This window comes from Leuresthes tenuis, unplaced genomic scaffold (assembly GCF_036924035.1).
Source record: "Leuresthes tenuis unplaced genomic scaffold, fLeuTen1.0.hap1 SCAF_13, whole genome shotgun sequence".
NCBI classification, from domain to species: Eukaryota; Metazoa; Chordata; class Actinopteri; order Atheriniformes; family Atherinopsidae; genus Leuresthes; species Leuresthes tenuis.
This window is the reverse complement of record NW_027325367.1, coordinates 5044277-5062762: the sequence shown is the minus strand read 5'-3', so window position 1 is coordinate 5062762 and position 18486 is coordinate 5044277. Positions and strand designations below refer to the sequence as shown.

At 40.8% G+C, this 18486-nt stretch overlaps 1 protein-coding gene across 1 annotated transcript; it reads right to left on the bottom strand.

Moving 5' to 3' along the window:
- Positions 1-3300: 3300 nt before the first annotated feature.
- Positions 3301-18125, bottom strand: trim54 (tripartite motif containing 54). Its single transcript, XM_072362707.1, has 6 exons — positions 17411-18125; positions 16244-16419; positions 12339-12519; positions 8929-9024; positions 6780-7013; positions 3301-3487 (listed from the first exon to the last, which is right to left on the bottom strand). The coding sequence occupies exons 1-6, from the start codon at positions 17594-17596 to the stop codon at positions 3350-3352; spliced, it is 1011 nt and encodes a 336-aa protein (XP_072218808.1). The 5' UTR covers positions 17597-18125; the 3' UTR covers positions 3301-3349.
- Between the last annotated feature and the right edge of the window lie 361 nt (positions 18126-18486).

Here is an 18486-nt window from a genome sequence, read left to right as displayed (position 1 = left end):
TACCGACCAATTATACGATGTTGCGGACAGGCAAGCGAATGACTTCGATGCTCTGCAGACGCACACAGGTTCCTGTTTAGGTTTCCATGTGAACGACAGAGTTCCAGTTGATCAGGTTAATATAAAGAATCTAGTCGGGGAACAAATAGGCTAATGGTCACCTGTAGAAAGCAAAGTAACTCTTTTACGTCATATGCAGTCGCTCAGTTAATGACAAACATCACAGTTAGTCAATTATACTTTCTATTCCGATCCTTACCTACAAACAACCAACAAGTAGGATTATCTTATTTAAAGAATCTTATGCATCAGATGTGATTTGAATTCATCTCTCTCTGATAAAAGATGTTGAACAATTTGCATGAAAAAAACCCTAATGACGACTGTGAGATGGACTTTAAATCTATAAGAGAAAAGAAAAAAAGTCCATGAAGTTAAAAGATTTTTTATTGTTGTGCACTCGTTTGCAGGAGGCTAACAGAGATCTAGTTTATTTTTACAGTTTTACAGTGTATCTATGGAAACAGAAAAATAATTGGCCATGTCACCCAGCCCCACAAAAAAGTTTAGACAATCCTTCCATCTTGGTCCCAAGAACTAATAATCAGAAAATGGGTTCTGTTGCCCAACGTGGATCCAGTTTGTTGGTGAAAGCACTGAAGGCTGAATTACTAATGTGAAAACAAAACCAAGCACACCACAATATGGCCAAATAAAACCATGATAGCTTCATCAGAACAGCAGCCTTCACTATGTGGCAGGTTCTAACATATCCAGGGCATCTTCAGGGGCTCTGGCTTAGCGAACACCAACAGTGGAGATCCAGTTAAGCAGTAAGTCAACTTGTTAAGTCAACCCAGTACTTTGGATATGAGCATGTTCAATACAACAGATGGAATTAGTGTAAACTGACCAATCACAAGCTATAATCCTGTTAAAAAATCCAGCAGCTGACACCGAACTTCCTTCAAAACATTTAATACAGATTTATTCTTAATGTATGTGTTTTAAATGCTCTTTACACTAAATGGGCCTAAAGAACAATTATAAAAGTGATTGAAAACAGTCAGTTGACTTTTAGTGAATTAACCAGTTTTGTGATTTTGGGCTAAACCACAAACCCTGCTTTGAAGTAGAGCCCCCAGATCAGCAGGGTGATCCAGAGCTGCAGCGGCAAACGTGTTATATCTTCATATTTCAGTCTCTCAGACTTACAAATAATTTAAAAAAAACTTAAAATATTAAATGTTAGGCGTCTGTAAGCACTCAGACTGTTCTTCTGGGACCAACATCTAATTCTGACTCCTCTTTCTCTTCAAGAGTCTCTCCATCGTCTCCCACATCTGAAAAAAAATGAACACAGAAAGGACACTAAAATCAGATTTATAGAAAATGGGCTAAATAATTATTGAATAGAGCAGTTTAAGCCAATAAGACCTGAAGTTAGTCTAGTCATAGATTTTTAAACCCAATTCAGTTAAAAACCAAGGTTTTTTTAGGAAACAGAAACAGAAGACTGTCAGTTTGTTTTGTATGAAGGATTCATTTCTGATTTCAAATGTTATATCAAAATGTTGAGAATAAACTCCTGTCAGTCAAATAGTCAGGCAACAAACCAATAAAACTTCCTGGTAATTCACTGATCAATGTTTCCCCTCTAAATTATCCATCCATTGTCTTCCGCTTATTCGAGGTCGGGTTTGCGGAGGGAACAGGTTTAAGAGAGAAACCCAGACATCTCTCTCCCCAGCAACACTCCCCAGCTCCTCCTGGGTGATCCCGAGGTGTTTCCAGGCTAGAATTGATATGTAATCCCTCCAGTGTGTTCTGGGTCTGCCCTCGGGCCTCCTCCCAGTTGCACGTGCCCAGAAAACCTCCAAAGGGAGGGTACTAGGAGGCATCCGAACCACCTCAACTGTTTCCTTTCAATGCGGAGGAGCAGCTGCTCTACTTAAAGTTCCCTCCGGATGGTAAAGCTCCTCACCCCATCTCACCCTAAAAAGGAAACTCAGTTCAGCTGCTTGCATCTGCAACCTCAGTCTTTTGGTCAGATCTCTTGATCACAGATTAGGATTGGAAAAAAGATGGAAAAGTAAATTGCTTCATCTTCCGGCTCAGCTCCCTCTGAACCACAACAGACCATAGCAGCGCCCTGATTAATGCTGACGACGCCCCGATCCGTCTGTCCATCTCTTTCTCCAACTTATAACTCCTGAACAAGATCCTGAGATACTTTTTCTAGTTGAAGATTTGGAAGAGCTGATTCTCATTCTGGCCCTTCACACGCACCTGTGAACCGTTCCAGTTCATGCTAGAAGCCAACAGAACCACATCATCTGCAAAAAGTAGTAATGCGATCATGAGGTTTCAAAACTAGACGTCCTCCACGACTATACCTTGAGATCCTGTCCATAAAAATCACAAACAGGATTAGTGACATGGTGCAGCCCTGGCGGAGTCCAACACGCACTGTAAACAAGCTCGATCTAGTACCAAGAATGCAGCCACAGCTCTTACTTTGGTTATACAGGGACTGAATAGCTTGCAAAAGTGATTCTGGTACCCCTTTATACTGCAAACTCCCAAAACCAAACTGTTTCTCCTGAATCAGAGGTTAGACAATCGGTCGGAGCCTCCTCCCCTACATCCTGGAGTAAACTTTCACAGGGGGGCTGAGTAGTGTGATCACCCTGTAGTTGGAACATCCTCCCAGGTTTCATAAAATAAGGAACCACCACCTGGGTCTGCCACTCCACAGAGACTTCCCCTCCTGCAACCCTCTCGCTCACCTGGGAGTATCCCCCATATCCACCCGATGCCTCTCTCCATGGGAAACTTTAGAGTATGAGAGTCCAGCCTGTTTCCAGGAGGTTTTCCAGGAGGGTTCCAGAGCCCACACTGTGCGTGGAGGTAAGCCCGACTCGAGTTGGTACCGCTTCACCTCACACACCAGCTTAAGCTTTAACTCCACCAGCAAAGTGACGTTCCATTTCCCAACAGCCAGTTTGCAACGCCGGAGATCGGCATGCTCAGGACCCACCTTTGCTTGCCTCCCAACTCGCTTTGCAGCTGACCTCAAAGTTCCCTCCTATGAGAGGTCGGCCAACATAGAAGTGGCTGCTTCTTCGGGTTGAGCCCAGCCAAGGCTCGGCCACAAGTCCAATGGAAGACCCTACTAGGAGCCAGCGCCCCTAACAACATAGCTCTCAGGATCATGGAGATGCTCAAACCCCTCCCCCACATTATTAAGGTGGCCATTTTCGTTGGTGCTTAAACCAATTCATAGATACTATGACACATTAACACTAAATGTGAACAGTTCATCTGTATGAACGGCCTTGTTTTTGTGTTATTGCACATACTGGAGCAGAAGTCCATGTTTCCCAGCATGTCGGCTACGTCGTCGATATCGACGGTGAAGTGGTCCATGCTCTGATAACCAAGCTCCAGTCGCTCGATGTTGGAGGTTCTCGTCATTGAAGCCATTCTGTCATAAAACATGGGTTTAAAAAAAAAAAAAAAAAAAGTATTTCAAGCGTTTGTCTCTTTATTTTCACAAATCTTTGAGAGAATTAGTCTGGAGCAAAAACGGCGTTCCTATAAACGAAGATGCTTGAACTAATTTAGCTTTTGTGCAAGTTTATCAAAGCTTATAGAAGCATAAACTCTTAAAATGAATAAAACCTTGATTTAAAACACCTGGTTTAAGTAACAGATCTGATATTGTCAGATTTTAGACTCTAATATTCCAACGATGCTCAACTCATTTTCAGTTGTACCAGTTATTCAGCAATAAATATTAAATCAGTAAAAGGCCAATATTGACTCTATTCTTCGGGAAACCAAACACAGACTTATCCGAAGCCTTCCTCATGCGGTTGCTTGGGGGCGGCAGAACAGAATCGTTTGTTTTTTATGTCAACAGTTGGATCATCTGTTAAATAATTCATACAAAGTGACACATTGTCTGACAGAGAACTGATGACTGGACAGGTTCAACCAGTGCAAAACCTGCACTGTAAATATTAATTAATATATAAAACTTGTTTTTTTTTTTAGCTGATAGATCAGCATAAGAAGAAGATGATCAAGTAAAGTACCTCAGAATGAGAGCTTCATCACCAAACACTTACTTTTCCAGGATGACCTTTGCGTTCTGTGAGAGCAGAGAGGACAGACAGGAAGGTGGAAGGAGACACAGTTAATCACAGTGAGCCTCAGTGCTGCGTGACACCATGTAAAATAAAGACACGGCTTTTAGTAAGCGGTCAGAATGGCCTTGTGGTGTTTACCGCCCGTCGTGGCAGAGGATGTTTGGATGCAGCCGAACATAAAACGGTAACACCTGAGGTGCGGATGGCTCCATAAACACGATCACACGCTCTCCTCCATGCAGACGCAAGTGACGCAAACATGATGTATCAACACTAAAATTTCTAAATTTAGTAACAACTTGCTCTCAGCTTTCACTCAGCTCTTTACTGGGGTACCTGGAAGATTTGTCTACACCTGAACAATATGAAAATGGCTACATCTCCTCTTCCTTGGTTCTTTTTTTTATGTGGAAAGGACTAAGACAGAAAGCAGACTGATAAAATATTATCATGACAAATTAACAAAATGCCAGTTTACAGAAAAGACACAATATAAATTCCTATTATAAGAAAGATGCTGACGCAGATAACGCTGTGGCAACTGTTACATGGAGGCTTTAACTTTACTGTTCCACTGGCTTGGTAATAACATGTTATTACAACATTTTACCCCAACTTTAACCATTTTTTAAATCCCGTCAGGGGTGTAAAATTACACACTTAATTTGTATAAATGACCAACAATAACATGCCCACAGCGGTGTGCTAATTATACGAATTGCCGTCAGATCACGTTGGTCCTTCATCGTCTGATGCTCGGTGTGCATCTTAAGGTAGTTTTGTAAAGTCACCGTTTATACTCCACAGCAAAAAAGTATTTAAGATTTACACTCTCTGAAGGCTGGTTCTGAACAGGAGGGTAACATGTACATTTACTAATTTAGCAAGTTTAAAGGGACAGTCAGGATTGTTTGGGGCGAAACTGTAGGACAGTGTTGAGTGATGCATTTCGTCTGTGGTTCAATCTAATGGAAACGTAGTTTAAAAACGGCACATTATTACCTTTAGTTTTTCTTAATTTGCTGCATCATTAGTGAGTTTGCGTGCTTTCTCTGTAAAAACATGTTTGTAGATGTGTTATTGTCACTGATTGGTGTTTTAAGACTGCAAACTTGCTTCTGATCATTGTTTCGGTTTAAATTAACACACAAGAGTGTGTGTCAGAGTCGTAGGTTATGCAGGACCAGAGTTCCAGCTTTCCTTGTGGAAGCAGAGCACCCGACACGGAGGCTTCCCCGCTGGGCTCACTGTTCCAGTTTCCCTCCTCATCCAGCAGCTGCGCACATAAAACCTTTGATCATCTATGTCTGGGGGACAACTGAGCGAGCATCTTCCCGTTTGATAAGAGCTGTGGCTGGGATGTATCGATGGGTGGAAACTTAAATCAAAAGTCATGCAGCGTGTGACGTATGAGGCGAGTCTGGTTGGACAAAAACAAGATAAAGCGGTAATTCAGACTTTTACTTTGTTTTTTTTCTGTATTAAAGGACAATTAGATGACCAGATTTAATTGAATATAGAGTTATTGAAAGTGGGATTTCCGAAGAGGTCAGTGGAAAGGTTTATTATACCATTTAAAAATGTGCAAAACGGTTACAAAGTCAGGTCCAATTCAGGGACAGATGGCTTAAAGTAACGCGTTATTTTATAGATGTAAAGTAGCTCATTGAAATAGTTAAAAGTAACAGAAATGTGGCTGTAATGCGTATATCACAGTAACTGTAACGATGGGGAAAAGCCAAATGTGGCGAATGCTAAACATCCAGATTTTACAACAATGACTTTTTATAACCGTGTTCATCTATTTTGTCTATTGTGTCATTTGCAGAAACAAAAAAATCATTTTAAATGGGACACACGACTGTAAGCAGTGTGAAGGATCACCCACTTCTCTAACGTCCCCTGCATGAGTGGAAATGCAGTTTATACTAATCTGATTGTTCTCAACTTGTGAAGCACAGGACGACACTGCTGATTGCACCTGAGTGATCTGGGTTTATTTCTAAAAGGACCTGAGAGGTGAGCTCCAATTACAGGTGTTAGTTTACTAATGTCAGGTTTGAATGATGCATTCAGGTGATAAAAGCCTGTAAATGCCAGGTGTGAAAGGGGCATTACATGGTACAGTATCGCTCGGTTGAGGTAGTCATTTTGTTTTCTGCTACAAGTCTGATGCAGGAGGGATAATTTACTGATCATCACAGTCATCACCTTTTATCAACAGCCTGACTTAGCAGAGTTTGCACCTTTTGCACTGACCAGCGCGCGGATTTGCAAGTTTCCATTGTTGAAAGTGACATCCTTAGAACAAAGAGAAAGCAGCTGCTAGTAGTTTTGCCTTTCTTCCTTAAACCTGTGATGCTTATTAGATTCTGGCATCATCCGGCTCAGTTTCAGTTATGTGATAACATTTTTAATGGAAATTTGCCATAACGACCTCATCCTTTTGCAGCCCATGTTGATATCGAACAAACTGATTTAATATTTTTCTTTTCTCCAGGTGATCTGTAAATACATTCGTTCGATTAATACTGTTATAATAACTAGATTTTGAGTGTAAACCATGGAGGAAACCTGCCTCGTCATGTAACTGCAGAAACACACGAATCTGAAGTGTGGTGTTACCTGTATGAACAGAGACATGTGTGGCTCCTCCATGGACTGTATGGTGGACTCCACCAGCGTGATGGCGGTCTCCAGGTGATCGCTGTGCCGACGAATGAGCGATCGAACGTGTTTCAGCTTGTCGTCCTGTTGTTTGGTGATGAGACCAACCAGTTCCTGCTTCCTGTCCTCCAGGATGGCCACCAGCCTGTCAAACTGGTTGGCCAGGTGCTCCCTCCATCTCCGCCCATTTTCCTGCAGTAACAAGAGAAATTCTTTATCTCCTTCCACAGAAAGTAGTAGTGAGGTACTTGTTACAGTAAATAATAGTCAGAGAGGGAAATGTACACCTTTTGTACTGTAAAGACATATAAATTTGTTCTTTAAGTTAGTCTTTAAGGCCTTTTCCTTCCCAGACTTGGCTTCACTCAGGATACTTCCTCTGAGACGGGACCAAAACCTTTGGTATTAGCGAGCATTTCAGTGGCTTTTTGAGGCTGTTTGTTAAAGCTAACTGGACCACACTGTGTTCACAAACAGACATGCAACCACATATTTAGACCCAGAGGTGGGAAAGAGATGGAACTTAAATCTTCAGGTAACCTTCAGGTAAATTATATGTTAAAAAGTTACAACCAATTTACACCCCCCCCCCCCCAAAAAGACTTCAACATTTGTGACCATCCAAAATCTTTCAAACAGTGAGGATTACTCAGATTTCTCCCTCGCCCCAGTGAGAAGTTGTCTTCTGTTTACACGCAGCCCTCCTAATCTACATAGACTGCTGCTGGAGCCACTGTTGCCAGATTTTATGTCCAAAACCAGAAAGAAGCCCAGTGCTGCTTAAAATAAGCAAACCTGGCAACTGAGGAGATTAAGGCAGTGCCATAAAGGCAGCACTGTGCGTTGCCAGATGCTGTGAAAACCCTTTTAGGTCCCAATATTGTGATTAAGTTAAGGTTCAGGTTCCTTTTTTGTACTTACAGTTGAATTAGTTTTGCATTAAGACCAAAACACTACCCAGAATGGACATTAATATTATTTAAAAACATTGTAGAAGTATGATAAAAGTATTCAAGACTCCACCAATCAGAGCAAAAGCAAGAGAAAGGAAAATACCTTAAGAGTGAGCTATCAATACTCAGACAAATTAATAAATAAGTAAAACTCTGGAACCAAGATGAAAGCAAATATAAACGCAAAGACAGTTGCAGTAAAGATAAAGCTTCAGCAGTCAATGTGACAATCTCACTACATCTCTATCAGCTCAGTGATGTCAGCAGCATCAAAGCTATTTTTGTACCGCTTTGTTCCGCATCTCAGGGCTGAAAATCTCCGTCTGGAGGGAAGAGGATGAAACTCACTGTGCAAATGGTGAGTGTCGTTATTTCAAATCAATCTATCTGCTGTACCTGCCGGTGTGGGGCTCACCCATCAGCCGATTAGAGAGGTTTTCATCACCAAAGGGGACTAAAAAAAAGTGTTTGAGTGCCTCATTGAATGAAATGTTCTATTTATTTTAATTAGGTAGCGAAAGTACATCATGTAGAATATCCAAAATAATTTATATTTGGTTAAAGAGAGGTCCAACACGAGACTAACTGTGGTAATTTATCATGTTTTTGTAAAATTTAAAACACACAGTGACAGCACAGACACCACACAACCACAGCAATACATAAGACCTTTGAAAAAAAAAAAGGAAGAAAACCAACAAAAAGCTCTAAACAATCACCATGCCATGTAAAACAGATGCTAAGACTCAAAAGGACCACATACACACTGAAAATAACCACAAAGAGAGTCAAAGTGACCACAAAGACACTAAAAATGACCACAATGACACTCGGATTGATCACAAAGACAGTTAAATCCACCACAAGCAAATGCTGATGAACCATATTGATACGTAAGCCATCAAGGTGAATACATGTCAGCATAAAGCAGTAAGATCGGCGCACTTCCAACACCTCAGAAACTGGATTTGTTATCACGCATAAACACATCGGGTCACTAGAACAGCCGTACGGACTGTTGACAAATGACACTGGTCTAAATAAAAGTAGCAGAGCAAACCAAACAACAACTGAAATGTGTTTTTATTTTTAGAAAAGCTAGATTTAGACGTAGAGTCTGATCTGCTGAGAGGGAGGAAGTGTGTGTGTGTGACCTCTACGCAGCAGCAGATTTCCTCCATCTGAGAGATGACTGCCTGGATGTGGTCGTTACTGGCGACCAAGGCCGCAATCCCGTCGCTTAGCGCCATCTGCAAACATTCAGAGCATCACTGCGGTCAAAGAAACAACTTCCACACTAAAAAATATACTAAACTAATGTTTATTTGTACTCTTGACATTCAACATCTCTTACAAGACAAGTCGAGACAGGAAGCAGCTCTATGAGCATGCATGTATATGTTCTCTGAACTCCAACTAGCTGGTGATTGCATCAGTGAATAAACCATCATCTCAACATGTCGTCACGCCAAAGCTAAACTGGTTACGCTGGCTGTGCGTACAGCACAGCGTCTTCTTTCAGATTAATAAAAAGAAAGAAGAAAAACACAGATTTAGGTGTTTGCTATGATTTTAGAAGACACACACAAATGTTGTCTTAAATTTTGATTTAATCGTTAATATGGTGGTTTTTTTGTTTGTTTTTGAGCCTGAAATCTCAACTTTGGTAACAAGTTTTGTTCCCGTAAAGATTTTTTCTTCCCTAATTCTGCAGGTTTTTGATGAAGTACTGATTTATACAGCATTTTATGCCTTTTTCTAATTAGCAACAGTGAGAAAGATCCTGAAATCCAGATTTAAACCTCTTTAGTTTCTTTCTTCTCATCACATTTTTAGCTAGATATGATCATATTTTTTATATCTCAGCATGAAATCTCTATTTTCACTGCAGTGTCTCCTCCTACAAACTTGAATTATGCTTTATTAGTCTATTTGTATGAGTTAATCTATGATGGATGAGAAGATAATTTGGTGTCTATGACTTGAGTACAGAGATAAACTCACCTGTAGCTGATGCTACAGTAAAGTGAATGATGATTACTCACCACTGAGCTGTAAATGCTCAATAAGGTCAGCTCACTAATAATACAAAGAAATTAAATGTTTCAAACTAACTAACTTTTTACAGCTCATAAGACAACCCAAAATGTTCGACCTTGTAAGCTTTTATTTTGGAAACATGACGGCTTTTTAAACCCTTCTCTGGTATTTCATGGAGAAAATCATTTCCAGATCAAACAGGACTTAAACCCGTTATTATCTGACATCAGTTGTGCTGTTATTGAAGAAAAACTCAGAGGACAGTGCTTTCAGTACTCTGTGGTTCGTAAGCCTGCCACCACAAAGCACAACAACATGAGTCACCAGCGTGCATCTGTTTAGAGTATCTTATGACATCATGCTCGTTTTTATCGCCTGTTGCAGCTAAAGTGCCATCTAATGAGCTGCTGGTGTAACCAACTTTCACACTTCTGTGGAGGCCAAATGAACTTTTGTTGTTTAGTTTCTGCTCAGAGCTGGAGAATCAACAACTTTCCCCGAGCCTCATCTAAATTTCAGATGAGTGATTCAGAGACGGAGTGAGAGATGGAGAGACCGGCACTGAAATGTCAAACAAAGCCAACTGGCTCGATAACACGCCTGAGCTGCCGCCGCCATCTGCATGACAAAACGGCTGCACTCAGTCTTTGTGTGACTTTGTGTTATAAAAAGCTTAACTTTGCGCTTTGGTTCTGCATTCAGAACAATGTCTGACATCACGGCTGCTGACCTTTAGATGGACAGACATATGTCCTGATTTCGGTGCTTACATATTGATATGCATACTGTGCATTTGCTCTGGGGATCATCTTGTTAGTGTTTTGTAAAGAGATACCACGATCCAAACCGGAACGGAAACACAAGGCAAAAATAGACTCAAGAGAAAGAAGATAAAGGTCAGCATCCCATTTTGAGAAGTGCACACAGACGAACCTAAAAGTTGAAACTTTTACGAACTCTGTTGCTATTTAACCTTTAAAACAAGCTCTCCTCAACTGGCTGGTACCAGTCACAATGACAGGGGCTGAAAATGAAGTGCAATGTAATGTAATAAAGCAGAGAATGATGTAAAAAGATGTGAATGGACCTTATTAGACTGGAGTCAATCTACCTCAGGTGTACAAAGCAGACCGAAGCTAGGGGAAGGTGCGGCAGTGTAGTCATGAGGTGAAGAGCAGGAACTGTGTGAACTGCTATGATTTAAGGGAAAGAGAAGTGACTCTAAGTTAAATGAAACAGATTAGAACAGTGATGTAATATTACAGCATTTCAAGCATGGCTCTTCCTCCTCTTTGCTGCATTCGATGTACCTCAGGATTGGAAAGTTGTTACTCAAAAATCACCTCATTCACCTCATTTTCAACCGCAAGACCAGTTTCTACCAGGGTCTCTGCTGTTTTTCTGCCGAAGAAAAGGTGAATGCTTAAAATAAAGAACTTGAGGTAGTTTTTGACCATTTGGAAGAAGCCTCAATGCACATGAGGGGGAAAGGAAATAAACCTTTGAACTGCGTCTTACCTGGAAAATTAAATTGATGCAACACTTCCAAGATATGATGTAATATCTCAGATATGAAAGTAATTTTAGAAGATCATTTCTCTGGTGGATGTCCACCCCATTTGTTGTTGTTTTCTTCCTCCAGGTGAGTTAAAGGACAACTTCTACTGAATTACAACTCCCAGCAGTGTAGAAAATACCCCCAACATAGTTATTGGCTTGCTTTTTGCTTCCAACTTTAATGGAAATCACTATAGATTTGCAACCTTTTGTGGTGTTTTCGTTGAGATTTTCTCTTTGGAAAACGAATATTTCACGTGCCAAGTACCTACTGAATGCAAAATAACAAGAGATTGAGACTGCAGTCATTCATAGAGCAAAGCAAATAATCAAATTAAATATTATTTACAGATTGTTTCACAGTGGTTACGTTCTGAAACGACCCCTGTAGGAGGCTGCAGATTTAACGGGATGTCCACAAACTGCCAACAGAAGATGTGTGAGTGAGATTTGATTTGTTCTTTCAGTCCCCACACCCATCACACCAAAATAAGGAGAAAGACACCACCATTCACTTCTACCTGTTCATAAAGCATGGCTTAGGGGGGGGACACTTTGGCTTGGTTTGCATTCAAGTGGAAAAAGAGATAAATTAAACATCAGGTGTGTCAGATTAAGTGCCATCTAGTGACACAAACCTCAAACTGCAACCAATTTTTTACCCCTTACATACCCCAAACTATGGTGGCTGCAGAAATGAAGAAAAAATAAAAAGATCTGCTTTGAGTAGAGTTTGATTCGTCCCCCTTCAGCTACTGTAGCAAAGGAGGCAACATAAGTAGTATTTATTAAAGCCGACACTGATTCTTTGGCTCTATTCAGAGTAAATACTAATCATAAATGTCTCTTTTCTGCAGAGACTGCCTGCATTGTTAGTTTTGCCCATACACAAACAGGATTTCGACATGGGTTGCTGGTCTACAGTCGACATGAGTACATGTGCAGCTACGCTGGTGAGGCAGCTTACCCTCTTTGTCATATAGACGCTGCTGAGGGGAGCCACGTCACAGGCTTTATGTTGGCCAAACACTTTGCACATGGAGCAGGTGGGCGTCTGGCAGGACAGGCAGTAGATGTTGATCTTCTCTTCTTCGTGTTCTTCACACATCAGCTGCTGCTGCTGCTGCTCAGGCTTTACGTTTACAAGCCTGCAGAAGACACAAAGCCAAATGAGATATTTCATTTGTCTTGATTGTAGCTGGAACAATTTCAATATTTACAGGGTTAGAAGTCAAATGCCTATTCTCCCACAAACTATTACGACTGAGTATTTAAATCTTTAAGTGCTCAGAAGAAGAAATAAAAGATCAATAGATGATAGATTCTGTAGTTTGATTTGGGACCACTTATAAAATATAGAGGATTTATCACCTATTATTACAGCTTTCTGACTGTTCTGAATCAACTATTTTTTTGTTTTTGGAACATTTTCTGTTTTATTCGCCTAAAAAGTACTAACATTCTGCTGATGGTACCTCTGTTTTTATGCTTGGTCATCATGGTAATGCCTTTAAAAATGCAGTTTGACTTATTTTTTCCTCTTGAAGACATTATACACCTCATCTGAGAGGAAGAAACTTCTTCAGTTCACTTTACACTGACTAATGGGGAGATCAGTTGACAAACTATTGGAAGGTTGAAGAGTAGCAGAGATCATCATAATCACTTTGAGTTGTTGTCACTTTCAGTGTGAACAGAGACTTACAACCAACAGGCTCAACATCAGGGGAGCAGAGATGCTCCTTCTCCAGGATTACACCTCCTCCTTTACTCTAACCGCTCTTTCTATCATCTCCATCTGCCAGTATAGTCTGGAAGCCAGGTAGATATAGAAAATGTCCATACAGCCAGGTCTCAGTGAACCACATAAAATGTGTTTTTATGTGCTCCAAACTCGTTCATTTTCATCTACCAGTGATGTCACATTCCCCTGACAATCAAGGAAAGGAATAGTTTAAACTTCCTCTTTCTTGCTCTCTATTTTGCTCTTGCCCTACATCCTAGACGTCTCCTCTTTAACTGGTCTGATTCAGACCCTATTCCAGACCCTGCTTTGGCTTTGGAAAGCACAATCAGCTGCACCCATGTGTTAACTCTCCATTTAGCATAGTTCGCCATCATAAAAAAAATGATAAATGCATGTCATATGTTGCTGGAGAACAAAAACTGGTTCACTTTAGGGATGAGTATCATTATATTTGCAGTTCACTGCAACATGGAGCGCACAGACCTATAAAAAGGCTCAACCCAGGAGAGCCAGCTCCGCAGGCCACGGATCAGCATCCACCTGCATCTAAAAGATAAGATTCTTTTTAAGAAGTTCCCGTCCTCAATTAGGATGGAGAAGATGGATCGCTTGAGTGAGAGGTGAGCGAAGCCGCCTTTGTTAAACTAAGAAACTTTTCTAAATGGCCTTTGGAATCACCCGTCAGTCAATTATAACACATTCCTCCCCAGGCGGTTTCACAACCATTAAGCACCCCGACTCATGTGGACAACAACATTTCACTTGATGGCTGAGTGGGTAAATGACGCACATGTGACTTAAATGACCTTTAAGGTGTTAATGACACCACAATAGTTTGAATAGCTGGAACTCTGCTACCAGTCAAACCTGAGGAGGACTCTTGGAAGAGAGAACAGGTCCAGTTGCCTTCTCTTTTTTTTTTTCCCCCTTGTCCTGTTCAGCATTATGGCAGCAGAATTGTAGTCTGAATACCTTTGATGCCAAACAGATTTGCTTTGCCAGTTGCCTTCTCTAAAAGCACTTAAATCTTAAAAAAAAGGCAATAAATGTATTAAATTTCATACCTGTACTCATGTAGGTGTGTTATAGTGTCCCTGCCATAGTATATAATATATTCTGTGATGGTGGCTGCAGAGGGGAGACAGGATTCTCTGGGTTGTGGCATCCTCATCGATGTTACTTTGACACCCAGCACCAACATAAAGGCTACCAGAGATCAAACGCCATCGCAACAGGAAACCCCTACAGGCCCCGTGTCCACGCTCACTCCGTCCGAGGGGCGCCAACACAGTATTAGGCAGGTAGTTTTACACCTTAAAGCTCTTTTTACACAGCAGAAAAAGCTATGCTTTACCAACAAGATCATCCAGAGTTTCATAGCCCACCACCACGATAATGCCCTGAAAGTAGAACTTAGGGTAAATTAAATTAAATAGACGCAACGTTTTCTGTATTGTTGAACCCGTTTATTTTACTTCTGTCATCACTGACGGATTATATGAAGAGTGTGGTTGAGATCACTGCTCACTGATAACTCTGTTTTCCTGAGTATACTTCAGGAATAAAACGTGTATTCACAGCAAATGACACAACGCGCTTCGAATTACGGTGTTTTGGTGAAGTTTTAGATTCGTCCTGAAAGATGTCAGATATTCAATTATAAAAAATAAAAAAAATAGATCTTACACAGGAGCCAAACTTTTTGCAGTAAATTGTCCTTTCTGGTCCACCATAGATGTCTGATGGAAATTAATTAGCAATTATTCCATCCCCAAATGATAAAAATTAAACAAATTACAAAACATTTTTGAACCTCGCTGTGAACAATCACGTCTATTTTAACCCACGCAGATAATAAACTGACTGTAATGAATGCCAACATCTCTCTGCTTTTCCCAGTGACTCATTTAGCTTCTATTTCAGAGTAAAAAGTGGCAAATTTACAATGAGGATGACTTCAATATCATGTCCTCGTAAATCTGTGGAAGGTTTGGTGAAGAGGCTTCCACTTGGAATATTTAACTTTTAATGCAAAGTTGCAAAATACCTCTGAGAGCAGCATCTTAAAGCATTAAGTAGTTCATTAAAACTTGGAAGGATACTTGATCAGCTGAATTATCAGAGCAATAATTTTAAAACATGCTGGTTTAAAGAGCAAAACTCCTAAATCTGAGCAGCTACCTGCAAAAAGCTGCCAAAAGGTTAGAGATAGATCATTTTATCTTTGTTTAATCATCGTTTCTAAGATGTTAAGAAGGGAGAAACTGTGCTTAAAGTGTGAAGATACCGTAGCGACTTCTATTTCTATTTGTAATACAAATTTCTGGCAACAATGAAGGCGTCATTAGCTTCTTTTTACCTCACAGTTTAGATATTTACACAGTCTCCTTCTTCCTCAACATACCAGTCAACTAAAGTCATTAGTTTGTGCACCATATGTTTATTACACTTGCTTCTTGGTCAGAAAATCTGTCATTGTCAATGAACAGAAGGAAATCTGATGGCATCTAACCCTTATGAGTTTGGAAGAAACTCACAGCTGGAGCTGTATGTGGTTATTTTTAAGCTTTTTAATCCCACTTACTTGTATCAGCCTCACTGAAAATAACAAGAACACTGCAGAATGTATGGATGCATTAACTCTGAACTACTGTGAAAGTCACACTGTCATCAGCAGCCTGCAAATCAGCGGCACAAAAAGTAACACTGCCCTCTGGTGGTGGTCCTTTGTTACTGCAACATAACGCTCAATACTAAAAAAAACAAAAACATTCCTGCTGAAGATTTCAGGAAAAAAAACAGTTACCTGAATTCGTCAACTTCTTGCTCAACTTTACACGAATTGATACAGGTGTGTATGTGTTCTGAACTATATTCATGACAAAAACCTTCGGATGTCTTATGTAAAATAGAGTTTGTGCAGCTGCAGTGAGGCTGTCAGGGAAGGTAAATATGTTGCATTTACTGGAAAGAGGTTTTTGAAACTCTTGAAGAGTTTTTCCCTCTATGGACACACGTGACCATCTAATAACTTTTTTTTAATCTAATCTTGGACACTTTACAGCGTCTTCACGTTTCTTGGAATCTGATTGGCTGCCTTCTGTGTTCGTCACATCCAACCTTACCTGGTGGACTCCTGCTGTCTGTACATGTCGATGATGTTCTCCACAAGCAGGTTCCTCTGCAGGCTGTACACTCCGTGGCGGTCCAGAAACACCTCGTGGCGGCACGTCGGACAGCGGAAGCGGCCGCTGCTCGCCACGCTGGAGGAACCCCGGGGCTGCCACACAGAGTTGGCTGACTGTATGAAGGAAAGATGGTAACAGTTTCAGTCAAGTTTCCCCCCACAGGAGCCCAATGATAACATCTGAATGATTGCGCTCAATCATCTTTTTTTAATTGATTTTTTCCCTCTTTCTTAAGGACATCACTTTCAGATCCTGTTCATCTGCTGTAGATAGTTTTTTAGGCCTGACACTTCTTCTTTTGTCCTCCACTTGTCCAGTTTCCTCAAATGTTTTAAGGACACACTGCACACCATGCTGAGATATGCCAAGTTTTCAGCTGATAGCTCTTTGGGAATCACCTTGTTGCTGCAGAAATCCTATTTTCTGTCTGTCAAACTGTGTTTTCTTTGCTGTTTTTCATAGATGCAACCAAAGAAATGGGAACAAATGATGTGTCTTTGTGACAGGCTGCTAGTAACAAAGTGCCTAAAGATCCAATTTAACGTTTTATTGATTTTTAAGTCAACTGAATCCCGTACAGAAATAATACCGAGCTTATTATCGGTCCACAAATCCAGCACGCACTGCCTTCCCAGACATATATATTACAGACCCCTAAGGGTTAAAACTGGTTCTTTGCTAAGTTGTCTGTTATGTGTAGACACAACACTGACTCACCCCTTAAGTTAGCTGCCTTACTTATGCCTGAATTATTCATTGGTATTCATTCAGTGGCTTAAACAAACAAAACATTCCTCTGAAAATGAGTGAAAAAGCAGCCACTGTCAAAAGAAACACTTTAAAAGACCTTTAAGAAGTCAACTTTTGCTCAAGACCACTTTAAAAGATGACAAGAAAGTATGGTTGCTTGGAAGCAAATTATAAAGAAATGGAGGCTGGATCAAGACTTTTGCTCAGCACTGTGCTGTATTAGTCTATTAAGATAAAATGTACAATATAAAGGGTGGTAATTCCCTTTTGCACAGTTGCATCTATAGCTCTGCCTTTCTCTGTGAACTTAGAAAGGTCTTCGTTGGACTACATCTTTAAACCTGTTCGTCTGACCTGGAAGATGTCGTTGGCACACTTGCGGCAGAGGTTGTGCTGGCAGGGCAGGATGACCACAGGCTTGGAGAACATCTCCAGGCAGACAGGGCAGATTAGCTGCTTCTCCAGGTCCTGCATGGTGGCTCCACTGCCGGGCCCGGAGCTGCCTGCTGCTGGGGGCTTATAGCCGAGAGCAAAGTTCATCACCTCCGGTGGCGATGAGAGGGATGTAAGAGAAGAACAAGGAAGAGAACAGGAGGAGAAACAAGTAGAAGATAATCTAACTCATCTGATCTAGCTTCAAGTGAGAGTAAATTCTGCTGCTTTTCGTCAGACTTTTAGTGTTTTGTCCCAGCGATTACACCATCTCCCTCCCAGCCTGTCCATCAGTCAGGACCCTCCCAGTCTCCCCTGTCTCAGTCCACAACAGCCGGACAGTTGACTGTTGCTATTTTTAAGCTCTTCAGTTTGTTCTGGCTTGGGTTACTGTCCAAACTGCGTTCCACAGCCAGACCGCTGGAAAATCTGGGCCGGGCAGGAGATCACTGCACCATCAGGCCTCAGTGATCGTGTTTTCATGAAATCTGACACTACAACACAACCTCTGGGGGCCATTAACACTTAGGCATAAACAGCTCGTGGCATCACTCACTTTAGATGTCTCAATATCCCGGCAGAACACACTGGGCATCTCAGCTTATCCCACTTTCTGACTAATCTCAGTAGCTGAAAGTAGCAGCAGCTGTTGAATAACTTGAAAGTTTTGCTGCTCTGATCTGAGGATCCAACTAAACGTCTTGTTTGTTCAAACAACAATATTATTATTAATATTATTATTATTTATTTGATGGCGCCGAGAGGAAATCTTATTTTCTAATCAAACTTTGAAATTGAATCATTTTTATTTTATCATCCGGTTATACATCTTTCAGATAGCGTACTTTTTTGGAAATGTTGCTTAAATAATGACACAAACCAGCTGAAATTGGCCTTTTTTTGCATCTATTTTGTAGACTTAAACATGAAAATATTCATGTTTCCTCATAGTGTCACCTGACAATTTCAGAAAACATTTAATGAAGAAAAGCAGCCAA

What these genes read in the sequence shown, in the direction of transcription:
- trim54 (XM_072362707.1), bottom strand. Translation starts at nt 17,596, where the DNA reads ATGAACTTTGCTCTCGGCTATAAGCCCCCAGCAGCAGGCAGCTCCGGG. An exon ending in GCGTCTATATGACAAAGAGG is followed by an intron (nt 9,025 to 12,338) that starts GTAAGCTGCCTC and finishes GAATGTTTGCAG; the next exon opens with ATGGCGCTAAGCGACGGGAT. An exon ending in AAATCTGCTGCTGCGTAGAG is followed by an intron (nt 7,014 to 8,928) that starts GTCACACACACA and finishes TTGTTACTGCAG; the next exon opens with GAAAATGGGCGGAGATGGAG.